The 27,876-nt window shown below is 32.8% G+C and overlaps 1 protein-coding gene across 3 annotated transcripts in view; it reads right to left on the reverse strand.

Annotated features, from left to right (window-relative positions):
* The window catches only part of LOC114344984 (glycerol-3-phosphate dehydrogenase [NAD(+)], cytoplasmic), a 65,759-nt gene extending 39,377 nt beyond the window's left edge, over positions 1 to 26,382 (reverse strand). For all 3 annotated transcript variants that reach the window (XM_028295817.2, XM_028295802.2, XM_028295810.2), the window contains exons 1-3: positions 26,102 to 26,382; positions 25,762 to 25,939; positions 1,006 to 1,146 (exon numbers count right to left, since the gene is read on the reverse strand). In XM_028295817.2, coding sequence (XP_028151618.2) covers positions 1,006 to 1,146; positions 25,762 to 25,939; positions 26,102 to 26,373 — 591 coding nt within the window. In that variant the 5' untranslated portion in view covers positions 26,374 to 26,382. The remainder of the gene's footprint in view (positions 1 to 1,005; positions 1,147 to 25,761; positions 25,940 to 26,101) is intronic.
* Between the last annotated feature and the right edge of the window lie 1,494 nt (positions 26,383 to 27,876).

Here is a 27,876-nt window from a genome sequence, read left to right on the forward strand (position 1 = left end):
TTGAAAAAATTTGGTTTTAAAGTAAAATTTTTAAAAATTTTAATTTTAAAAAATATGCTTTTTTCAAAATAACTTATAAATTGTTAGAGATACCAAAAATCTCGAAAAACATAAAAAGTCAGCATTGCTTTTCTGAATATCATTAATTTTTTTGTTTTTCTGTTAGACAAAAATTGATTAAGATTTGGTGTTTCTAAATTTGCATACATTCGTGATCAGTGACTCGTTCAACCCCTTTTAACTACAGCCCTTTCAAAAATAAGGACTTTGAACCGATGAAACTTACAGATCATATAAACAATACATACATGAGTCAAAAAACTTGTGAAGTCATAACGATTAAGTTCATTTGAGATACTACTTGTTTACTTTTGATGCTAGAAATTTTTTTATAAAACAAAAATGAAGCTTTTTTTAAACACTTTAAATAAGTTTTAATGAGTTTTCTCCGAAATGAGCTTCATTTTTGGTTATTTCACGTTAAAGTATTCCATTTGGAATTTGACGAATATGAACCTGTTTTTAATTAGCTATAACTCTGCTTCTACTAGGTATAGAGACGTGAAATATACACCATTTTTTTAAATTTTTTACAGGCTAAATTTTTGCTAAGAATGTTTTTTCGACAAAATACTTACTATTTGAGTTATTTGCGAAAAACCGTCTAAAAGCGTGGTTATTTTGTTGAAAAAATGAACATATTAACTGGCAAATAACTCGAAAAGTATTGACTTAGTGAAAAAACTCTATAGAACAAAAGTTACTTAAAATTAGTCAGTTTACCCATTTCCGGACTTACTTCGGACGAATATTTTTTTGAGAACCACCCCCGGGGCCAAAGCACATATCGGCACAATATCACTTTTTTTCTTTGACTTGTTAGCTATGTGTATGCCAAATTTCATGTCAATCCAAGCGGTTCTTTAAAATTTAGAGATTTTGCAATATTTGACCGTTAAAGAACGTACTATATATCAGTAGTAGAAGAATAAAATACCTACTTACTTTTATAAGTGATAATGCTACTGCAGTAGGTTTTATTTTTCCTAAAAGTGTAGCGCATAACGTCCTGATGAACTGATGAGGCACCACGAAGATCAGAACGTCGGCGTCTTTGGCAGCGTCTACAACATCTGGTACAGCGACCTAAAAAAGAATATAATATGTAGTTACTAGTTAGATTATCGAATCTATATTAAATCTAAATTCTTAGATAATATTAAAATAAATAGTGGTGCACTAGGAGAAAAATTAAACAAAATCTATGGATTTGAGATTGAAGATATAGTAGATTGAAGGGGTCGAGGACCCCTTTCATAGGCGGTGGGAAAATAAACATTCGTTCTATGGGCGATGGGAATTACAATTCCCAAAGAATATCAGTAATGTCATCTTATCAAATATTGTTAAGTGTCCTGCATGACACTACATGGTTAGAGAGGAAATCTGCACAGATGTTAATTAACATTCAACAACAAGTAATAGTTGTGGTTTTTTCATCAATTTGCTGTGTGTTTTGTACAATTTTGTGAGATTTAAATGCGTATATTAAGAATAAGATAAGATTTATTTTGTACGCTTTATGCAATATAACGGATATATATCATGATTACTTGTTTATAAAATTAATTTTGAGAAGTTATAATGAGATATATTATAGTCCTTGGGCCCACATATAAAATTATTATTTATGACCACACCGTCGAAACTTTTTGTATTTGTTATTTGGGTGGAGTCAGACAAATTTGGAGCTTGGCGCATTATGGTAGCCTGGCGTTTGTCTGTCAAGCTCTCACGAAGTTGTCAATTTTATGCAAGAAAAAAATGTATAACCATATTGGTCATTTTATTTTAATCAGTGGTTTTTATCATATAAAGAGCGAAAACAATTTTGTCGGAAAAAAATATTGGGACGTATGACGCGTCGGACACGCTAAATATGTCAAATTTATGAAAATAATAATTTTATTACCACATGGCTAATTTTAACAGAATCTACCATAAAACCTTTTACAATAATGTGGTAACCTTGTCGGACAATTTTCACGGGGCTCATGGGCAGTCGGATGCGCCGAAGATGTCAATTTCCTGGAATTTTTTTATTTACAACCATTTTTCCGACAAAAGGTTATAAGTAATTATATTCTAAATCAAAAAATCTAAGTGTCCGACAAAAATATTGGGGCAAATCGACAGTCGGACAAAAAATTTAATTTTTATTAGTAAACTATTCGCGGTGTGCAAGTACTTGGAAGGGAAACGAGAAACGACCGTGCGCGAGTCGCGGAGAAATATTGCAACTATCTTAAATAATTCATATTGTCAATTGAAATTGTCAAATTGACGTATATTTCATACCTTCTGTCATTGAAGCAGAAAAATTATATATTGCTCCACAATATTGATATGATATCCAATTATTATATAAAGGTAAATTTAATTAATTGTATTTTGCTTGCAGTACTGCATTTTAATAACTAATTTTATTTACTACATACAATTGTTTACGTTTGCTTAACATAACCTGCATCTTATTTTTTCTCCTTATTATTTTTTTGGACTATGGCCTTGACAATTATCCAGCAACCAGGACTAATATAATTGGCCAATATAATTAAAAGTGCGAATAAAAGTACAGAGCGTAGAAATAGGGGTCGCTTTGCCGAACTTGCACGGTCCCAATACTTTTAAACTATGCTGAGTTCGTGCATCCCTTATCTTCACAACCATTTTTCCGACAAAAGTAGTAGGTTACAAGTAATTATATTCTTAAACAAAAAATGTAATTGTCTGACAAAAATGTTGGGGCAAACGAACAGAAAACTTAATTCTTTTATGTTATCGACGTCCTTAGAGGAGGTATTGTCAAAAACATTTTTAAAACAGTTTTTCTCGGTTACTTTTGAATCGATTTAGCTGAAAATTGGTACACACACTAAGTACAACATTTAAAAGGGCGTGACGTAGAATTGTACCCAAAATTTTCCAAAAAATTTTCCGATAAGAGGAAAAATTTTGATTTAAAAATTTGTGTACATACTCCTTGAAGAATGACAAACATCGTTCTGTAGTTTTTTTCTCGAATTTTCAAAAAAAAACCGACAAGAAGGAAAATTTCGGAAAAATTTTTGTCCCATTATTTTTGTCCGACAAGTGATCCAATATGCATTTCACATGTAAAAAAAACAGTACAAAATAAAAATGACATCTGTGGTAATAGCCCACTGCGCATATGCCCCGTGAAAATTCTCCGACAAGGTTACGACATTATTGTAAAAAGGTTTTATGGTAGATTCTGTTAAAATTAGCCATGTGGTAATAAATTTATTATTTTCATAAATTTGACATATTTAGCGTGTCCTACGCGTCATATGGCCCAATATTTTTGTCCGACAAAATTGTTTTCGCTGTTTATATGATAAAAACCATTGATTAAAATAAAATGACCAATGTGGTTATACATTTTTTTCTTGCATAAAATTGACAACTTCGTGGCAGCTTGACAGACAAACGCCCCACTACCATAATGCGCTAAGCTCCAAATTTGTCCGACTCCACCCAAATAACAAGTACAAAAAGTTTCGACGGTGTGGTCATAAATAATAATTTTAAATGTGGGCCTAAGAACTATTAGTAGGAAACATACTTCACACTACTACTAAATATATTTTTTGAAAACGACTTGTGTACATCCTACTCGGCAATGAAAACATTTCCGATCAAGACTGTGATGATGACACCAAACCAGGGCCATAACTACGATGTTGGGGGCCCCGGGGCAAACGTAATCTGGGGGCCCCCTACCCCCAGCGCAAGGGGGGGCCCGGAAAAATGTTTGATATTTAACCCCTTTAAAACGCATTTTCCCTCCTGTGTGAACACCACACTCTCTTCTTTCTTTTTTTTCAGCATGTCTTGCAATAATTATAAAATTAGCAACGCTAATGGATACATCTTCATCTGTATCTGACATTGTGGACGAATCATCAACGAATGCGTTCGTACTCTACAATGTAAATGGTCTTAGGCTACGGCTCCACGGGCGAGAAATTGACGCTAGCAGTAGCCGTAAAACGAACTTAAAGTTCCACGGAACGGAATAGGAATAGCCGAACTGAACCGACTACGCACAAGTCCTGTAGTCGGTACAGTTCGGCTATTCCTATTCCGTTCCGCGGAACCTTAAGTTCGTTTTACGGCTACTGCTAGCATCAATTTCTCGCCCGTGGAGCCGTAGCCTAACTTTGTAGCGAACGAATAACCAAGCGAACTACCAAGCAAACGTAAATGCACCTTAACCTTCCGATGACCAACCTGTTTTTGTTACACGGATGACCAAGGGGGGGGGGGGGGGGGAATGACCCCAGGTCAAAAATGTAAAAAATGACAATTAACAAAAAAATGAAGTTTTTTTTTAATGGCATGGACTTTATGTCATTCGGCCAGTCACAACATGAGTATTAGTGCCATGTGTAGTGTGTATGTTGAGTACGTGTCTTGTTACTTTGCAAAGTCGACGTCATTACCGTAAAATTACTTGGAATTACACATAATAGACGGTATTTTACTAACAACAACTTCAGAATATATTTTTTATTCGTAAAATATAGGGAATTTTTTTTTCAAAATATGCGGATATCTAGAATGATATTAAAGTCAAATAAAAAAATAGTGAGTTAAAAATTGAAAATACTTTTGAATTTATTAAAGAAAAACATAAGCTGGGGTCCAAATTCTCCCCGCTTGGTCATCCGAAGGTTAAGGTGCCTTAAGCAACTGCAATGTGAGCCAAACACAGTCAGTGAAGCTGGTCAGTGTAGTGGTGGGACTGATCCTAATGTGCTCATTCTATCTTACCCTTACCCTTCTTTTCAAAATGTGGTACCATATGGTTCCTTTCACAAACCAAGATGTTTTCTGGGAAAATTGGTTAAGACAAAGAAGCTGGGCTGGGACTTGGGGCCCCTATTCCGGTTGCACTTTAATTTTTATTTCGCCAAATATCTAATTTCCTCAGCAACAATTTATATCTTTACGAAAGGTCTCGGGGGGCCCAGCTTAGTCCGGTTCCCCTCTTCCAATGGCATTTTAGGTTTTGTTACGCCGAAATAATTAATTTCCTAACTAATAATTTAAATTTTTATGTTAAGGTCTAGGGGGTCCAGCTTAGCTCAAGCCTCAGGGCCCCTGTTCTGTTCCAATTGCATTTTAGTCGAAAAGACTAATTTTACTCAGTGAAAAATTAAGACTTTATGTTGCTGTCTTTTTAAAATTGTGTCATTTGAAAATATTTCGTTGATATCGGCTTTTAAATTACATATTTTTATTTTCCTCGTTAAAATCTATGCACGGTCAACCAAAAGGAGGCCTCTGCGGGGCCCCCTTGGCTGGGGGCCCCGGGGCACTGCCCCGGTTGCCCCAATGGTAGTTACGGCCCTGCACCAAACAAGTAATAGAATGGCTGGATTGCACTGCAATGTGCAGTGCAATCTGAAAATAAGGAAACGAAATAGACCTGTATTGTTCCTATCAAAGAAGCGAGTGGTTTCAGAAGAAGTCAAATAAGGACAAAACTTATAAAAGGTGTAGTCTCTGTAGCACTAAAGCAGCAGAAAAATTAGCCAAATATGTATATTCGGCATGCCACGTACCTTTGTGCATCGATTCTTATTTTAGGAGCTTTGGAACGTAAATTATTTCTCGGAATGTTTTTTTCAATAAAATAATTATACGGAACTAGTCTGTTATTACTTTTTAGGTATATGTTAACGTTTTGGGCGGTGGGAAAAATATTTCCCACCTTCAAAAATTTTTGAAAATGTGGACCTAAATAAAAAGTTAAATAATCAGTTGTTAGAATGTACCTTTGAAATTAACTTTTCTTAAGAATATTTATCGTAGTAAGTATATTTTGTTCTTGCTCATGAAAGAGTTGATAAGAGTTGAATTGAAAAAGAAGAATAATCATGAATCGTGGGAGTGTACATATAAAACTTTATTTTAATTGGTGTGGTTTTTGTTTATATGTAAAAGACGATTCTCAATATTTTTTAATAAAAAAAACTATAAAGCTTATCCAAAAAATAGTTTTACTCATGTCAAAAACCATTCTAATTACATGCGACAGATCTTTTATTGGCAAAGAAGCATAAAATGTTTATATTTGACCACGTCACTTTATCAGTTAAAATACTTGGCAGCACTTTATTCCACGTTTTCCGCATCATACTCAAAAACTAAGAAAGTGAAATGAATTACATAATTCTCTACCTGCAATAGAATCTTGAACATGACTTTGCTATGAGCTATTTATAAATTTTAGTATTTTTGTTATCATTGTACACATCTATTTTTTATGACACATTGTGTAGTTGTTTTAATAATCTACAGCTTAAATGGTCCATTTCAAATGTTGGTTTAATTCGTTTATCTCTACTAAAATACACTAGCATTTTAGTTTTTATTTTAGTGCTCATTACGAGCATCAACTTTTAATTTTTTTTTAGAGAAATTTGTCATGTTGTAGACCTTGGGCCCACTCTTTAAAAAACATGATTGCCTCCCTCACGAGACTTCGTTTATTCAGTTATTCATGTCGAGTCAGACAACTTTTCTATAATCCGGAAAATTTGCGGAAGGGGGCAGAGAGAAAATGCATGAAACTGTCATCTTTGGAGCGTGCGACAACTGGAGAACTATTAAAAATTTGTCAGAAAATAAGTATTACCAGTAAATTGTAAATATTTTTATCAAACTATCCTGTAAATTTTATGATTCCATAACTTTGCTGTGTTTTACGGTGGGGGGGGGGGGGGGTCACGCATCGTAAAAAGTCATAAAATAACTACACTTATACAACTAAACTATAGAAAAATAACTTTTTATAATACCACGTTTTTTTTTATTTATAGAACACAATATAAAATTATAAACTATTTTCCTGTTTAAAAGGCTTTTTGTTGTATAAACATCAGAAAAGCACCGATACGTTTGAACCATAGACGTAACCAGGGGGGGTTTTGGGGGTTATAACCCCCCCCCCTCCCATTGGGATGTACTTTGAGCTCTATACGCTTAACACCATACCCCTCAGAGACCTTCCAGTAGTTGTAACCCCCCCTTAGGATCATCCTGGTTACGCCTATGGTTTGAACGGTTTGGTCACTAACAAGAGCGCACTTATGGGACATGTGCGGGTGTCATATTATTATGGTTTTCAATATTAATGGACTTATGCAGATTCCATTTTCACAATTATTCTAGCAGAACCGTACATAACTTTTGGATAATGCTAACAGATACCATCAAAAGTCTAAAATTGAATATTTTGGACTTATACATTTTTCATATTAGGCCGACGATACGCATGTTTTCTTTGTCCTGTTATTCTGTATTCTATACAGTAAAACCTGCCATATCCGGATCAATGTGGCGACAGACCAATCCGGATATGAAAAAATCCGGATATCAAGAGTATCAAGACCACGTCTTTTATAGTCTCTGAAACGTTTTCTCCTGCATATATTCCAGTAATCAACGCCGTCAATAACTTTCGTCGATAGACACGTTTTATAGATTCTATAATACATTATTTCGCCAACTTTAAGTTCTTTTGGGTCTGGATGAGAGGGTGCGTTGTCCAACAGCAGGACTGAATTTCTAGGTAGATTTCGGTAGATCCGGACGGCGCAGAACCGTCCGGATATGGGGAGTCCGGATATGGGGAGGTCCGGATATGACAGGTCCGGATATGGCAGGTTGTACTGTAGTTGTTAGTTATAGTTGTTCATTATTAATGCAAGGAAGAATACAGGGTAGATACAGGGTAGAAGTCGTGGGAGAAGACATCTCCTGTTAAACAATTTGAGAGCTTGGTTTAACTGCACTTCTGCTGATATTTTTAGAGCAGCGGTATCGACAGTGCGAATTGCCATGATGGTTGCCGACCTTCTTAGAGAAGATGGCACATGAAGAAGAAGATTGTTGTTAGGGCTCATGGATTATTAATGAGAAGTATTGAAATTTATATTAATTATTTTTATTTTATTTTTACTTCCTGGTTACTAAATTTAGTTTGGAAATAAATTTGCTATTTTAATAAAAACAATAACAACACTAATTTAGACATAAAAAAATGCGATAAATTCAAATATGTATGTAAATTTTTGTTATCTTTTAAACATCGTTTAGAAATATTCTTGCAACCTTGTCTAAAGTACATACATAAAACAAGAAGTGAACTTGTCATAATTGCTGGATTTTGGGGATTCCAATTATCTGTGTTTTGAACACTTGGTGGTATAATCAATTTGGCGTGAAGTGATACAAATTCTATTATCAGTAAATTTATGATTGTATCAGAGCCACAATACATTTCGAAAGAATATTGTTAAGGTTAACCAACATTGAAACGGAAACGTAAAAAATATACACAATTTTGATGTTTCAATAGGTTTGTTCCTACAAAGAATCACAAACTAGTTCATGACAGTTTCTGACTGCTGCACAATACGCATGTGCGAATTCAACCAGCCGCGAACTAGTTTGTGATTTTTGTTGGAACAATATTCTACCGAGCTGGCAAGTTACCTAAGAGCAGTGCAAGCATTGTGAAAAACGAGGGAAACGAAAAACTATTTTTAGGACGAATTCTATCTTCCAATAAAATTTCTTCTAAGTCATCACTGGAGTCGCTCATAGAGGATAATGACGAATATTCACTGTCACTCATTGTTTCATAAATTATAAAAAAGTATAAAACACTAAAATACAATATGTACTTAAATCAACAAAATAACCAAAACAAAGGTAAAGGTACCTATTTGATATAAATAGTTATTTAGTGTGAAGTGTGAGCACATGTGAGTGAATCAAAATTAACTAATTGCGCATGTCCGTGATTACCAGTTTGCAAAAAGTTCGGAAACTTTTCAAACTGTCAGAAACTAATCTCAAACTGATTAAATATTTCATGGAACAGTGTACTTTGTTGACTAGTAATCAGAGAAAATCTTGTTGGAACGGCGAAATTATTATTGCGCATGCGTCTGACAGTCGGTGACAGTTGGAAACTTCTGTAGGAACAAACAATATAAACTCGACAAACATATGTACCTATTATCTTTTCGTTTTCGACAATATCAAACGATCGACAAGCAATTGACTTCGTAAAGCCTAGATTTTCACCTAACGTGACTGAAAGTTATGACCTTACGGTCATAACTTTTTAACCGGAAGTGACATAAAAACGGGAAGGATAGATTTGTTCTCGTCTTGCTAAGGTGCATCGAATAATATATCGCTTGTACTATTTCGGTGACTTTAAAACGGTACTTCCGATTGCAACTCTGGAACTGAAAGTCCGAGGTCAAATTTCTCACCTTTAATATCATCTTTGGATTATATGCTCTAACCGATACCTCATTTGTCATTCTAGATGTTCTAATATCGGAGGAGTTGTGTTCACAGACAGACAGACGGACAGAAAGTATTTTATCGAAAAAATATTCCTAGCAAAAATATAGCTTATAAGAAAGTGAAAAAAATGGTGTATGCGCATGACATCTTTAGACCCAGTAGAAGCAGAGTTGTAGCTAATGAAAGTAGGATCTTATTCGTCAAATTCGAAATCGAATATTTCAACGTGAAATAACCAAAAAAACGGAGCACTTTTCGTGGAAAACTCATTATACCTTTTTTAAAGTGTTTAAAAAAAGATTTAATTTTGTTTTTCAAAAAAACTTCTAGCATTAAAAGTAAGTGAGTTACGCTCAAAATATTGTTGGTTCCTTTTATTTTTTGGTAAACAAATCGCGAAAATCACCCCCTAATTAGCATCCCAAATAAAATTAATCGTTACCACTTCACAAGTTACTTTACTTATGTATTTTTTATATGATGTATAAGTTTCATTGGTTCAATGTGCACATTTTTCAAAAAAAATCGGTTTTAAAATAAACACTTTTTTTTTAATTTTGAAAAAAATTTAATATTTTTTTCAAAAAAACTTAAATATATTAGTAATACCAAAAATCTCAAAGAGTAATAAAATGTACGTTTTGATTTTATGAATATTTTGGATTTTTTGTTTGCTTGTTGGACAAAAATTGGTTATGTAATGGCTGTTTAAAATTGGCATAAACTCGTGATTGGTTACTCGTTCAAGCCATTTTAACTACAGGCTTTTCAAAATTAAGCACTTTGAACCGATGAAACTTACAGATCATATAAAAAGAATACATAAGAAAAGTAACTTGTGATGCGGTAACGATTAAATTTATTTGGGATGCTAATTGGGGGGTGATTTCGCGATTCTTTTTACCAAAAAATAAAAAGGGCCAACAATATTTTGAGCGTAACTCACTTACTTTTAACGTTAGAAGTTAAAAAAAAAGAGTTGTAACGAGTTTTTCCCGAAAAGTGCTCCGTATTTTGTTTATTTCACGTTGAAATATTCGATTTGGAATTTGACGAGGAAGAACCTACTTTTCATTAGCTACAACTTTGCTTCTACTTGGTCTATAGACTTCATGCATACACCATTTTTTCCACTTTTTTATAAGCTATATTTTTGCTAAGAATATTTTTTTTTTCGATAAGATACTTCCATTTTGAGTTATTTGCCAAAAACCGTCCAAAATCATGTTTTTTTTGTTAAAAATTAACATATTCACTCGTAAATAACTCGAAAAGTATTCACTTAGAGAAAAAACTCTATAGAACAAAAGTTGCTTAGAATTGGTCATTTTATCCAATTTCGGACTTATCTATTTTGGGGTATATAATTTTTGTAAAATGGAGGGGATGTAGAATTGTAAACTTTTTCTTATATTCCCAAATTTTCATCCTTCCTTTATTTTTTTGGGGTCAGATTGTTCTTTGATCGGGCTAAACCTAATCTAACCTGTTTCGTTCTATTTTAAAAGTTAAACAACTATGTTCTCCTCTTCTTCAAAAAAGTACATTAGATAACTCTTCTAATCTCAAAGTACGAACTAGTTGACCCAAAGACCATTTATAATTTGGTACATATGACTCGGCATATTTTTTGGACTTTATTATAAATGCTTGGGTTATGATGAGTAATTAAGCTTATCTTTAAATTTAAATAAAACAAAGTGTGTGGATGAGATATCATCGAAATGTATTAGGTATTCCTTACCTAGGCTTCCCCATGCCATTAGGTATGGAATTTAAGTCCAATGTCCAATTTCATGTCACACTGGGCTAGTGTACATCGGCACTAGTTACTTGAAACAGGGTTAAAGATGTAAATGGCGCCGGAACTGTCCGAAAGGATCTCCCCGGCAAAAATGCCATACGATGTTATTATTATTATGTACTGTAATGCGTATTTAATTCATTTGCAATTTCTATTTTGTCAGTTATTATTTTTTATGTTTTTAATTAAAAGCCTTAATTTGTTTTTATAATCGTTGTTCTACTAAGTTATTTGTGGGATCTTGGATTAGCTCATCTAATTAGCTCATACAATATATGTAATAAACTATTCTAAATGGAAAATAAGCCACAATTGAACTAAAAAATGATTTTATTAACGTTTCGACATCCGATTTGGGCGTCGAAACGTTAATAAAATTATTATTTTTAGTTAAATTGTGGCTTATTTGCCATTTAGACTAGTTTATTATAAAAATTCCACAAGGAAACAGCTTTAGAGCAACATTATGCTCTGTGTTTTTCGTGTACAGAATTTAAAAGACCCTCTGTCATCCATTCATTTTTAAATGTTGTTCCCCTCGTTTTAAATGTTGTTTTTAGATAATTTCACACAAAACGTGACCGCCACCCGACTCCAGTTTTCACCGAGTTGTTTACCCTATAAAACTAAATATAATTTCGTAGAATAAAAGGTATATTTTATATGGAGCGAAATCAAATTATAGCGTTGTGTTTACTTTATCGTCGAAGAAAGAGAAATAATAGGAACCGAATTCATTGGGTCCATCCTATTAACACAAAAAGATACGATTTATATCTTTTTATATTCACACATATTGATCAAACACCCTCTATACTCAACGTTAATTGCAACTATGTAAAATAAAGTTTATTATAATATACTTAGCAGTTTTAATTACTGTTGTTATCAGTAACATATAATTAATTTTGCTGTACTTATAAAATGTGTTTTTTTTTTCTTTATCACCTAATTCGTCAAATTAATTAATTCAAATTAATCCGTGCACTGTTAAGTGCACGGCATACACCATTCCAAGCATTTCTCGTCAAGTTTCTATCTTTATATATTTCTATTGTTTTGTCCCAATGAACAGGTCTCGCTTCAATTAATGTTATTAATATTTCACTATCAATCTGAGACATCATAACATAAAATATATGTACCTACTTTAAACAGCCACAAAGTGTAAATGAAAATAATGTACCAAACAACCAAAGAAACTACCTTCGTGCGACTGAACGACAGTATCATATGAAAGGTTGCATTAATGCCCGGTTGCACCAACAGAACTTAGGCTTAAGTCGAGAATATCATAAGAATTAATATAATATAATTATAATATATTACAATAAGAATACCATAATATAATAATAGATATAATTGATAGTAAGGTAAGAATCTAAAATAATGGTGCAACGTAAGTGATACTCAAGGTGGCCCTATCTATAAGTAGAGCTTAGCTAAGCTGGAACTTAAGATCTGTTGGTGCAACCAGGCATAAGTTCCCTATGCTACTGGGTGCGTAAAGACGGCACGGCTGCCGTCTGTTGTTGAAAGCGAGGGACGGCATAAACACGGCGACTTCACCGAACGTTCCAACCATCGTCTAGTGAGAAAGGCTCCATATGATTACATGAGCCACCATTGGAATGTAGTCGTGCGTTCTAACCCTCGCACGTTTAAATTCTTACAATGTGAAACAGCACCAACGTGGCATGAGCTGTGTGGCACGTAGCGCCTGCAGAATTTCCAACGTGGCATGAACTGTGTAGCACACAGTTCATGCTGAGTGCCCCGTGCCTGCAGAATGTCCAACGTGGCATGAGCTGTGCGGCACGTAGCGCCGTCGCGTCCTGTTGAAACTACATGTCGTTATGTAGTTGTGTTCGCATGATTCGATTCAGACCAGAAGTTGGTAATCAACGATTTATAGCTCTCGCCTTTGAGGCTGATAGCCTGAGATCGAAATATGCCAAACCGAAATAAGGATATGATAAGAATACAACCGTCTATTTGATTTCGAGTAGAATATAAATATTTTTGCACAGTATTTATTTTTTCAACATAGAACACCACATTGTGTTAAGCAAAATGACTAACTTTGTTATATTCGTAAAAACACACATTTAAAAGATAATAATAATTTATGATAAAATTAATTATTTACCCAAATAGTAATTTTGAATTATTTATAGTTGAGATAAGATACCACCAATACCGCTTGAATTAGGTATCGGCAATAAAATAAATATTGATATATGTTATATCATTGATAAATTAATACTTGTTTAGATATTATGCATTACAATCGGTAGTAAATGTTCTTGAAATATGTTTGGGACTCCAATAAGATAAGAGTCAAATATAATAAAAAATGTATAAACATTTTCAATTTCTTTGCAACACGAAAATGCATCAGCTGCATAATGCTCTGGTTAAATCGGAGAGTGCAGGAAGAGTCTATACCGGTTTCGGAGGTCTTTTCCCCCTCATCAGTAGTCCCATATCCTTTTCTCTCCGATTTTCCCAGGCATCACACTTTGGGCCTTCCCGAATTGCAAAGAAAGAAATGTCACGGATGAACTAGAGCCATCGACCGAAAAACAAAGTAAGTTATCAATCGAAGTAGCACAGAAAACGACAATAACCATCGTTTCCATACCACCAGATTGACAACAGGTGGAATACTTTCTTTGGTTACACCTCCTGATATTTTCAAAATTTATAAATCATACAGGATGCCGAGGAAATTAAGATGAGAGAATTTTAAATAATTCACAACTCATCTGTTCAGCGTGGTAAAAGTTCCAACAAGAAATATTCCTTAATACTCCTACAAAAGAGTAAATGAATTAAAAATGTATAAACATTTTCAATTTCTTTGCAACACGAAAATGCAGCAGCTGCATAATGCTCTGGTTAAATCGGAGAGTGCAGGAAGAGTCTATACCGGTTTCGGAGGTCTTTTCCCCCTCATCAGTAGTCCCATATCCTCTTCTCTCCGATTTTCCCAGGCATCACACTTTGGGCCTTCCCGATGTGATTCCTGATGTGATTACAAATTCTTCTTCTTGTGCCACTCCTATCGGAGATTGGAAATCATCAAGGCTACCCTGACCTTGTTTACAGCTGACCTAAAAAGTTCATTATGCCAAACCACTCTCTCAAATTCCGCAACCATGGCATTCTTCGAAACGGAATCCAGGCCCAAAAACTAACATCTCGGTCAAACTAGCAGAACATTTGTCAAACATATTACAGAATATAAAAGGCTTTCAATAATAGAAAAACAGATTATACCTACGCACTTCACCTTCTATACCATAATCATTATTTTAATGAACAGTTTTAAATCCTTCATATTCAAAACAAAGGCCTTAAGCTATCTTTATTAGAATCTACGGAAATTAATAAATTAAAAAATAGAGATGTAATTCTGAATGATGGAATTTGAGACAAACAGCTCCCCACCCCTAAACCTACTCAGTTAGACACTTTAAAGTGCCCACACATAGTAAAGTGCATCACTTGAGTGAGAAAGGCACTCTACCGAACCGTAAACCTATCAATTTTAATGAGTTATGGTTTCAGTAAGACGGAGCTCCAGCTCACTTTGGAGTAAATATTCGGCGTCATTTAGATCAGACATTATCCAGACGATAGATTGGTAGATTAGGTAGTATTGAATATCCTACTCGTTGATCCGATTTGAACCCTAAAGATTATTTTTATTGGGGTTGGGGATGCTTGAAAAGTAGAATTTATAAAACTAAACCAGCAAGTAATGCGGAGCTAAAGCAAAGAACTAATCAATGAATCCATATTAATCTAAAGAAACATGGAGAAATGTAATAGATATATTCTACCATCCCATCGTTTAGGATACTGTCAAATTAACAACGGAGGGCATTTTGAACACTTATTAGGTTGACATCAATTTAGCAATGTAGTAAACTTTTAATTATGTTCAAATTTAGTTGTACATGGTAATGAAGTGGAGATTTCAATAAAGGTAGAATATAAGGGGTGTTTGTTGTATTTAAAAAAAAACCAAAGTGACTAATGATATCAGAAAAATAGTAAATCTGGCAACGTTGAAAATAACTGGGCGCGTTCACCAGATGCAAACGTTGGCAATCAATTTGCGCTTTATGGTTCTGAACGACTTGCTAACGGCAAACATGTTTAGAAAGCGGTCGCCATTTTTGCAAACATAAGATATTTAAGTTGAACTTTGCAAACGTGTTGAATATTGAAAAAATATGGCGGGAATTTAAATTGTATATATTGTAGAATATATTGATAAGGGTTTTATATATAAAATAAAGGCTACTGAAGACATTCTGCTACGTTATTATCTATTAAATAAATTTTCTTTTTTCCTTTAATAAAAAAAAAATAAATTCAAAAACGTATTTATTGAGAAAATTTATTTTAGGTTACGTTCAAACCAAGCAAGCAAAATGTCAAATTTTAACCTAAACAACCAACCGTTCAGCTCGCTGTCAACAAGTTTAGAATCAAAGCGCAAACATTTGTGAACGTGTTTGCATCTGGTGAACGCAGTCATTGCAAATCTTCATATTGCAAAAGGTATTTTTGTGGAAGTCGAACCATCCATTTAAGAAATGATTAAGCGCTTCCAGGCTTTTGATCTTGTTGCAACAGAAGCAACATGTTGCCATATTGCTTCTTAAGCAGCTACAAGTCAAAGAGAAAAAGAGAGAAACTTAAGTAAAATTATATTTGGTAGATTAGAATAACACATGATCAATAGAAACGGAAACGTATTAAAAATTCACAAGGAACAATTTCCTGTAGCTACCTGTATACCATTAATTACAAGTAAATTTAATGAAAAATTTTTATTTAAAAAAGGTATATTTATTTAAAAACCATTAAAAGGGCCACAAATATCACAGAACGTTTTTGCTCTCTAAAAAGAGCATCATCAGTGTTACAGGCTTGAAATGCTTAGCCACCATAAATACAGAAATTTTTCACTTAGCAACCCAGGTGCCTCGTGGGAGTCATATAGTACCCAAGGTTCTTTTCCTTAGGGATTACATCGATCCTTTGGATTTCATAATTAATTTTACAATGTAAGACATTTAGTGAACATTTAAAAGGTTTTAACCTCTTTATTTTTGGGTGGCTCAGCATGTCAAGCCTGTAGCACTGACGATGCTCTTTTTAGAGAGCGAAAACGTTTTGTGATATTTGTGGACCTTTTAAGGGTTTTTAAAAAAATATACCTTTTATAAAGAAAAATATTTCATTAAATTTACTTGAAAACGTATTAAACAGCGGGAAAGTGGGTATAATTTTGCTAATTTTATAAAAAGATAAATCAGAGTAATAGGTTATCAAAAATATGAGCACACAGATTTAATAAAGACTGGAAAAAGTGACCTACACGCCACTTGATTGACCACTTACTTAATTGAATTATGTATTTCAAAACGAAGTTAAATGCAATTATCTCATTCATTATCATTATGCCATCTAAAAATAGCTGTAAATAGATTACACAGGCTTATTTCATTAAAAGTATTGTCACTATGCGGATATTTCGAAATAAGTTTTTCCTATAGGTGGAAAAAAATTATGAAAATTAATATATTTTACTTTTACAGTGGTTTTTTACTGTATTACTTCGTTGCAGTTACTTAATGGGTCTGAAGTAAATATACAATATGTAGTGAAGGGCAAAATTATGGAATAAATTCTTTTTTCGATGATAAGATTTTTCGATTTTGTTTTTATTTTTAAATTGTGATTTGTTGCATATATTATAGTGAATAAAGAATAGGGAACTTGCATAAAATTTTAAATTCGAAAAAAATGTTATAAATCGCAACAGAACATAATTTAAAACATGTAAGTATCAAAGATAAAAAAGTTGTTTTTGTGTTCCGTTTGGCCCCTAAATTCAAATTATTGCAGCTACCCCAAAATGCGTCGTGACGTCATATGGTTGTGTGTTTACATTCTGCACCAACAAAGTGAACAAAATTGTATATAATTTTAAATTAGACATTATAAACGTCAGTAGAAAATACAGTTATGTGACGTCACAAGTGTTTTTTATCGTTTGGACTATTTTAAATGCATAGAAAACTTGTACTTTTACAAAATGTCACTAAACAACACTTATAGTGTTTTCTTTTATTTTCCATAGTAAACCTTCTTTCCTTTCCTTCAAAAACTATATCAAACTCCAATCTCAACAAACTGGTATATATTATTACAATGACATACGATAAATGTCATTAGAATATAAATATTTTTCCCTTATTCCGCGACGATGAGCTGGCCAAATACCCAAGTAGGTGGAGGCCAATAAACTGAAGAAGAAGAATATACCTAATTACTAAATATAACCATAAACATAACCATATAGTAGAACTATTCGCGGTGTGCAAGTACTTGGAAAGGGAAACGAGAAACGACCGTGCGCGAGTCGCGTAGAAATATTGCAACTATCTTAAATAATTCATATTGTCAATTGAAATTGTCAAATTGACGTATATTTCATACCTTCTGTCATTGACGCAGAAAAATTATATATTGCTCCACAATATTGATGTGATATGCAATTATTATATAAAGGTAAATTTAATTAATTGTATTTTGCTTGCAGTACTGCATTTTAATAACTGATTTTATTTACTACATACAATTGTTTACGTTTGCTAAACATAACCTGCATCTTATTTTTTCTTCTTATTATTTTTTTGGACTATGGTCTTGACAATTATCCAGCAACCAGGACTAATATAATTGGCCAATATAATTAAAAGTGCGAATAAAAGTACAGAGCGTAGAAATAGAGGTCGCTTTGCCGAACTTGCACGGTCCCAATACACGGGTCACGGGTCGTTTGAACTATTGTAAATCACAGAAGATTTTAAATTTGTACTTCTAAGTTATTATGAGTTTTTGAAGCGTGACATTTTGGAAATCTTATTTTTAAACAAAACTGAACATTATTATGTAATAAAAAAAATGTGCAAGTTCCCTTTTGAACAACCTTTCTAATAACGCTGGCACGCGACTCCTATTCTGATTTAGAAACTCATTGAATACGTCGTCACGCTAAGATGAATAACGTCACTAGTACGATATAGGTATACGCCACAAAATCATAATGTAAAAATAAAAATCGATATGTTTCGGGATTTGTCTTCAAAACTGTCCATTCTCGTAAAAATAAATTATTCCATTATTTTGTCCCACACTGTATACAAAACACATTATACAACCCCAAAATGTGCCTAAATGAGTCTCTAAGAAATTAGGAAAGAACGAAAAGAAAGAAAAATAATGAATAAGATGGCAATCAATAGATTGGATTTATCGCTCATTAGAATGAGACTTCGGTGTTTAGTAGCACTCTAAAAATTAGCTTATCTTAGGATTTCTTCTAACGTTGATTCTGCAAGGCAATATTGAAGGCAAGAGAGTGTACAGGATTATCAGCATCCAAAACAAGAGCAAGACATATTCGTTTATTTTTTAATGTCTTACAAAACAAACATCACGTTTGTTGTTAAATAATTAAGGTGACACCGATTACAAGTGCACTAGTTTCAATAACGCTTTGTCAGCTATTCAATATTATTCTTAATTTACGGCCAAGCCGAGTCAGCATTAAAAACATCAACACTTTTCTAGTTTATTTATAGATACAAAATAACAGCGCGGATCATTCTTTTATAATTCTTTTATCAATTATCATTCGTGATTCAGGTACCTGATTAGATAGTTAGACCTCGAGCACACCAACTAGTTACTGTGGTATTTAGAGTCGGTAAATAAATAAGTATTCAGCAAATAGTGTCTACTTCATAAACCCCTATCATAGGGGGTAACTACCCCCACTAACCTAGCACGTTCCTGAGGGTGGAGTACCACCATAAGAGGCCCTGAACCTAGACGTATATCCTGGTTGGCTAATCTTAGGAAGTGGACTGGTCTAACGTCAACTGATCTATTTAGAGCTGCTGTGAATAGAATAAGATGGGTCAATGTGGCCACCGACATCTCTAGAAGATAGGCACCTTTAGAAGAAGAAGAATTTCTTCATTTGTAACATGGTTGACCTATGGAATTTTGAGGTACCTTCTAAGATAATGCTTGCTTAGTTGACAATGACCAGTTAAAAAACCAACTATGAAGCGTAGTTTTTTCCTTGTCATTCCCAAGTACTTCTTTGATGCTGACTTTTCAAGGTTCTTTACTATGACCCTGGCAGGTCTACATCATTGTTAGTCTTCCCATCTTTTTACGTCTTGCGTGTGGAGTGAGACAAATGTCATGACTACGCAATCTCAAAGAATGGTATAAATTGCTCGTCTAACCAGCTTTTTAGAGCAGCAGTGAGCAGACTTCAAATAATCATGATAATGTCCAACTTTCGAAAGAAAACGGCACCTTGAAGATCTTTTTTGAGCTACTTTCTTGTTTCATTAACTGAATTTTCATAGCTGTGTGATATTTAAAATAGTTTTATTGGTCAATACTGAATAATTCGTGTCAACAACTCTGGTGACACACAAAGAAATAAATAATATTGCTATAAACCACGAGTCGGCAACCTTTTTCGGATGGCGGGCCATGTTCAAAATAAAAATTTTTATGCGGGCCGCATATTCAAATGTAGCTTAAATAGTCTTCTTCTTCAGTCTGTTTGCATCCATCCCTGGACAGAGGTCTCCCCATGAGTTCTTCACTTCTCTCTGTTTTGTGCTATTTAGTGCCAGTATCTCCCCATTTTTGCTTTGACGTCGTCTAGCCATCGTTTTTGTGGTTTTGCTTTAGTATGACCGGGCTCGTGTGGTCTCCAATGTATAATGTTTCGCGTCCACATTTCATTGCTTTGGCATGGCCAGTTCCATTTTATTTGCGCAATTTTTCCAATTGGATCTTCCACCTTCATCCTGCGTCACACGTCCTTATTTTCGTTTATGTCCTTTCAGCTTAGTCCTAACATAGCTTATTCGATAGACCTCTGTGTTGATCTTAATCTATATTCATCTTTCGTCTATTTTAAGGCATTTATAACGTCCTCGTTAGTAATTTTGGTAGTTCAGATTTTACATTTAATATTTCCATACCGCGGTTTTCTAGTTTTTCTATGTTGAACGAGTATAATTCTGTATAAATAGTAATATTCAATAATATTTATTAAATAATTTTTGTCATTTATAGTGATTCCATGTATATATTTTATCAGGTGTATTTGTTGTCGGTCTTTCCTGAATTTTTAACACTTTCATACTCTTGATTTTCCCTATAATATTTTCGATTTGTTCGGTATTTTAGTCCCTGATGTCTTGTCTTATTCTTTTTTTTTATTGCCTTATTAAGTTCCTTATATTTTAGCGAATTTCGGTCCATGCAACTGTTGTCCTTAAGCGTCTGTTGTCTTTCTGTCTTTAATTTATTATTTTTCATAAGTTTGTTGATTTTTCCTAAAATTACATAGTGCTTTGACGGGCAGCGTAAAAAGTTTCAAAGGGCCGCATGTTGCCGACCCCTGCTATAAACAATAACAAAAACAATTGGAGCCATCAACATAAATAATGTATTCAGGTTTAGCCTTAAATGCATTATCCATATCTTTCAACCATGCTTTTTAAAAGCTAATGTATAAATTGTATATGCATGGTATTTTTATGTTCTATAATATTTTTTAAAATTACTGTGACTAATTGCTTAATTCTATATAATATGTATATATAATTATTAACCAAAAACGAGATGGCTGTATGATGTAGAAGGCGACCTGAAAACTATGAATGTAGCACAATGGAGGAGAAAGACACAAGAGAGTTGTGAATGTAACGACATAGCCACACAGGCAAAGATCCTTCCAAGATATAATGCGAAAAAAAGAAGAAGAAGTACCTACTTAATTTAGTAGGACAATAATTGGAAATTTTGGTTTTAGAAATTATAAATGGATATTCAGTGATATTTGAAATTAATTTATAAAGAGTGTAAACGATAAAAGCTTTTTTTATTTTTTGCCTCCTTAATTATTTGTTACCTAATTAAAAAAAAAGAATGTGTGTGTACTTTGTATGCACGTAAGAAGTTATTCTTCTATTATATAATTTCAACGAAGTAAATATACTTAACAGGTTATTTGTATTTCATTTAAATATTAAACTAACTTTCTTATCTACCACTTTCAAAAAATTTTTATTAAAACAACCAAAAATTAAAAAAAAATATGAATCGTCCAGGATTGGAACCCGCGACATTCCGTGTGCTTCCGTTCTCTGACCCACCGCTCTACCAACTACGCCACGGAGCTTCTTTTAAGTGACACGTAAGTTTCGGATATAATTAACAACACGGTGACAAATAGACATATAAAAATGTTATACCTACATAATATTTTATTATCTTACTACAGAGAAAGACAAATCCAAAAATTATAATAAATAATACATTTACTAAAAACACTAATATATTCTTTTAATGACTTATTTGCGCTGATACATAATATACATACATATCTACCTATCTTGAAAGATTAGCAACTAAACGCCATACTGTCTGTGTGCGCATGCGCGCAGATTTATGAAATTTTACTCTCAATCGCGCCAAAAGAAGAATAACTTCAAAAACAATCAACAATTAGCTATTTTTTAATCTTGTGAAGAATGTTTATGTTGATGATAAGAAACCATTTTCTAATTTCCTTCAGTTTCTTTCAGTTCATAATATGGCCCAAAATGGAAACTTATGTGATTAGGTAACAGGGAAAGCTCTAATAAAGGGCGAAGAGAATAATAAAATATGGCATACTCAAATCCAAAATATTCAGCTTTTTTAAGAAAACAATTATATTCTTTATTTAAAAAATATAGATTGATTAAATTTGAAAATTGGTAAATAGCTCCCACAATTTCATGAGTCACTTCACTCAGATTTTATTGTCACTGGTATAACTTACAATTAAATAAAACATAGGCAACTTATTCCAAAGAACAACAAAACTACAATTATATATAATTAAGATAATTATATATAATTGTTGACATAGGGAAGAGTACAACAATTGAGATAAGGCTTAAATAGTTGGGTAAGTATTTTGCATGTTTACTAACTTAATAGTATTGACAATGGGGAGACACAGTATTTTGTTTGTTGCTTTTAGGAAGACTGTAAATAATTATGAGACAGATAAAAATTTTACAAATTATCACAAGATCAGATTATTTAATGGTATAAGAAATTTTGCATTCATCTTTATGGTTATTATCACAATTGATCATGTTGTAACAGGATGTGTCTTTGAGTGAGTACACTCTTTGAGTTTTTCTACATAGAGAGAAGTATTAAGAATAGTAGCGTTGATTGATAAATACTGATATACCCTCTATAATTTATCAATCAACGATAGTAGTATTGCTTTTGTCAGCTAAAAAGGATTAATATATCAGAAAGAGAACACAGATTTCTTACAGCTGTAAATCTGTTTGGAAAACATTAAAAATAGGAGGTTTGACAGTATTTACACATTTAACAAAATCAAATGGAAAGAATTTTGGGCACGTTTCAGATGGAGGTTTAGACATTTTAAACAATTTCTTTAGTTGGAATCCTTTTGAGGAGTAATTTCAAAGCCAAGCAAGGTGTTTCGGCAAAAAAAGGCTGTTTTCTGAATGTGTTAACTGACATAAGGATTTATTAACAACAGTATTAACAGAAAAAACTGAGTGTCTTCTTAGAAACAATGGAAAGAATTATATTTTTATCTGTACTGTTGATAAAAAATAATGTTTTTTTGCTTGACAATAAGTGATCTTATTCAATATCAATCTAAAGGTTCCCAATTTTTTCATTAACTACAGTTTTTGCAAATAAACAAAAAAATAATAATATAAAATAAAAATGTATACCATTTTTATTCAGTTGCAATGCGAAGGCAAAACAATCTTACTTTTCAATTAGGATACGGAGCGCAGTCCAGTCCTCTGAATCGCGATTTTCGGCTCTTATTGGAGCCTCATCGGAGAGAATGTAGGCACTGTTCTCCAAAAAAAAAATAATATTTTTGAAGTTATACTTTTTTAGGCGCGATTGGGAGTGAATTTTTATTATTCTGTGCGCATACGCACACAGACAGTATGGAGTTTGTTGCTAAATCTTTAAGTATGTATGTATCAGTCCAAAAAAGGTGTAGAAAGAATATATTAGTGTTTTTAGTAATTATATTTATTAAAATTTTGTATAAATTGAAATCTTCTAGTCCGTAAAAACAAAGGGAGTATAGCTCAGTGGTAGAGCATTCGACTGGAGATCGAGAGGTCCCTGGTTCAAATCCATGTTCTGTATTTTTTTTATTTTTGGTATTGTTTTAATAAACACTTTTGGAAAGTAGTAAGTAAAAATTAGTTTAATCTTTAAATAAAATACAAATAACCTGTTGAAAGTATATTTATTTCGTTGAAATCATATAATAGAAGGATAACTTCTTACGTGCGTACAAAGTACACACACATTCTTTTTTTTATATTTCACATTCTGATTTCCACCTCAAAAATAGTTTTCAAAAAATTTGAATTAAATTTACACAAAGTTAACACCTTGGCTGCATTTAGAGATATTTACAAACTTACGTTGAGTGTGATACAAGGCATATATTATGTCCTGTAGTGAACCATTGCCACAGTGTGTTACAACAAATTCGATGTAGCCAACTGTTAGTGTAATACGAGGTCTATTTGTCTTGTAACGCAGCCAAGGTGGTAAAACCGAGACACAAATACATAATATATTTATAATCATGATTGTGATTTAGTTCCAAAAAAGATAGTTAATATAAAGGTGTCCAATCATCAACAAAAACACAACACAAAAATATGAAAATGCTAAGAGGAAGGCAAACGACAGGAGTGGTGAAATTTGTGACCAATTTTGGAAAATGCATAACGATTTTATGAGCTGACTTTTAAGGGCCGGTTTTTCAGTGCTGGGTTAACCCAGATTTTTCGGTCACCGAAATTTTTATGGTTAATCAGTTTTTCAGTACTAGGTTATCGCTTAAACCCGTTTAAGTTGACCAAGATTTTAACCGATACTCGCTATCATAGGTGGTTTAACTCCGAATTTTCCGACAGACGTTTATCTATATTTGCTGACAGAAGAGGTTAGTTAAATTATGACATTTTGTGTTATCGCGGGAAATACTGTATTATGTATTATTATATTCTTAATTATATCTTCATCATCAGATGAAGAATCGGAACTTGAATGCATTAATCATTTTTGTAATGTTATGTTATTTGTTATTTATAAAATAGGTTATGAAATTCTATTTTGTTTATTTTTCTGTCAAAAATCTATAGAATTGCACATCTTGGTATAAAGCACTGAAAAACGATATAAGGGTTAAAATATTGGTTAAAATTTAAACTAGGTTAGCTAACCAAAATTTTAACTGCTCACTGAAAAACCGGGCCTTTATGACATATTCAGCATACTATATCATATTATATCATTTTATTTCATGTTCTATAGGATTATGCAATAATTCTACCCATGATCTGAATTCATTGTACTACCTCTCATGATATTATCATAGGAAGTTCGCCCTTACCCGAAATGTAGTCAGGTTTGTGTGTCCCTATGCCGACGATATCTGGCCAATAAAAGGTACAATATGTGAAAGACATACAATTTGCAATGACCTTGAATATGACACTAGAGTAACTGCTTACGGCCGGTTTCACAGAGTAAAGTTAACTTGTGGTTAAGAGATAACCAGAAGAAACATCAAAATATGCGTTTTAGTTTCAGGTCAACGGCGAAGTATGGTTAACTCACAGAATTTTTAACCAGAGGTTGGAGTTGGTTACCCTTATGGGTATACCCAGAAGGGTATCAATTATGAGACTGAAACGCATATTTTGGGGTAATTTTGAGGTTATCTCTTAACCACAAGTTAACTTTACCTTGTGAAACTGGCCGTTAAAGTCACTAGGACAGGTCCTTTGGAAATTTTGCAATACTATTTTTTCTTTGTTTTTGGCAGTAAATTCTGCTTTTGACAAACTTGTAGCTTGGTACTTTGTTGATTCAGTGACTTATAAGTTAAGACTTTTCTTGCATTAACCGTTGCTTGAATTAACCTTCTTAACTCTTTTAAGTTAAACCTAAAACTCTGGCTAATTCATATTTTTCAAAATATAAAATCGTATCTAAAGTATGAATTATTTCAGACAGAGCTACTAGCTAAATAGAAAGAAAGCTTAAATCACAAAAATATATTTTTTGAAGGGGCAACACATTCGCTGCCACTGTCACCAAAAGGTGTTTTGTGCTACTTGAGTCAGGTGTTGCTGATGCCTTTTGGTGTTCATAACATGAGGAACTGAATAGGGATCTTTTCGTCTTGGCTCCATACGAAAGTGATTGAATTATAAGTGGCAGCGAATGTGTTAAATAAAGCCATGCATAATGACATTTGAAGAAACTGATATTGTACATGCTCAACATGTTCTGATTGAGTTAAGAATGGCAGATAAGAAGATACTTACTACGTTGGGTGGTAACTTATGGCCTGGAAGATATTTAACATTTTCATGAGTTTCATTGATAATTTCAGTCAGCTTTTTACCATTTATCATCTCTTCATAAACATACATTGTGACTCTAGGATCCAGATTATCCAATCGCTCCGCATTGTTACCTACAATCTTTGCAATTGCAGAGCCCCTGAAATATTTATTTTATTTTTAGAATGAACTTTAATAGTAAAATATAACAAACAAAAACCTTTACTCTGTTCAAGGTTAGTATTACCTAATATGTTAGGTTAGATTAAAAGTGCAATAAATGAATGAAAAATCTATTAATTGTAACCAAATAATTATTTACCAGTTCCCACTGCCGACTATACATATTTTTTTAGGTTGTGTGCAATCGCTGTGTGCCATTTTGACGTATCGCAAGTTGAAATTTGACGAGAAAAAATTAAAGTTCTGCTTGCCAGGCTTGGCGCGATGTAACTGCTCGTGCTCGTGCTCGTTAAACTTGAAATTGCTAACTAGCGATATCGCTCCGCTAATGTGACGTGTTGTAGTGATTGTGATAACCTTTCCAACTACATTTTTTATAATGTAATTTGTTGAAAGTTGTTTTATTAGCATATAGATCCTACAAGTTATACGCACAAAGATGGAAGTTCAGCAATTTTTATTTATTGATTGAAATAGTATGAAAATACTATTATCAGATTGATAGGTAAAATTTAAGGATAAAAATATAATGATCCCCACCTACAGTGTAATCAAGGTTTATTTTTACATGTTTTTATATTTAATTAAGATGATGATGCCTATTTGAAGATGCAAGGCAAAGATCATCTGCGCAAGACAAAACTTTAATTTTTGTTAATTAGATATGCATACATTGTATATAATTTATTCCTTACATCAAATTTGATTTTATCTGCAGTACAAATTTGCGATAATAAATTACAGCTTCAATTCAAATTAATATTTATTTAATTGTATATTGTTTGCTTTAAATTATTTACATATGTTTTGTCATTTTTCGGATAGCTTGAATAAGCGGTATATAAGTTTTTTCGTTATGTACACTAAACAACCCTAATGGATAAATTCACAGATAAATAATATAGTATTACCGGATTATACCGGATAAATTGTTTATTAATTGGTTTTAAATTTTAAAGGGATCTATGTGTAAAGAGGTTTGTCTACCTAATAGTGAGAAAGATTTTTACCAAATGACGTTAAGTAAAGTCGACTTTACACTACGGGCCGGTTGTTCGAACGCTAATCAACCGCGTTATGTAATAGCGGATTAAGCGCCAAAATGTAGTTTTGAGATAAATCGGTTTAAAAATTTTAAATTTGTTTTTGGTACTATTTCTAAAATATAGTACTGACATGTTTCATATTTAATATATTAATGCAAATGTACATAGACTTTTACATGTGTTTAAATTTTTTTAAAAATAATTTATATTTTAAAAGTTATTCGATCAAATGTCGCTTAATTCGTTAATGATTTTTTAAGATATGCATGAGTTAAGATCCGAATACCGGATTAAGAGACATAGTTGGCGCTTAATCTGATGTTTCCTGACAAAGTTAATTCGATATCTTAAACGTTAGTAAATATGTTATGTTTTGTAATAAAGAATTAACCGACTATTCAAGGCGCTTGATTCGTTATTACACTTACAAAGATGCGGATTTTTGTTTATGACAATGTATTATGTACCATTATTGGCGTTTAGTTCGATATTACAAATCCTAGTGTGAGATTTTTTTTAATAAAATAAAAAATGTCGCTGACAAAAATACTGACATTTAAAAACAGCTTTTTTTTAAATATTTTTACAAAAAACATATTTTTATACATAGATTTGCACCCTAGCTGCAAGATGGCACTATTATCTCGATTTTGGACTTTTGGCGGTTAATCCGTTATTACATAACGCGGTCCAATTATCATTATTATCAAATATTTAATTACTGTCACCAAACTGTCAATGTCAACTTTGGGTTGCTGAAAACATAATTAATTAAAATTATGAGATTTATTATCAATTATGTTAATAATTATTGTTATATTAATTGACTATAGGGCTTTTCATTCACAGTCATTTGTTTCGAGCTTCT

Source organism: Diabrotica virgifera, chromosome 3, assembly GCF_917563875.1.
Source record: "Diabrotica virgifera virgifera chromosome 3, PGI_DIABVI_V3a".
In the NCBI taxonomy this organism is placed as follows: Eukaryota; Metazoa; Arthropoda; class Insecta; order Coleoptera; family Chrysomelidae; genus Diabrotica; species Diabrotica virgifera.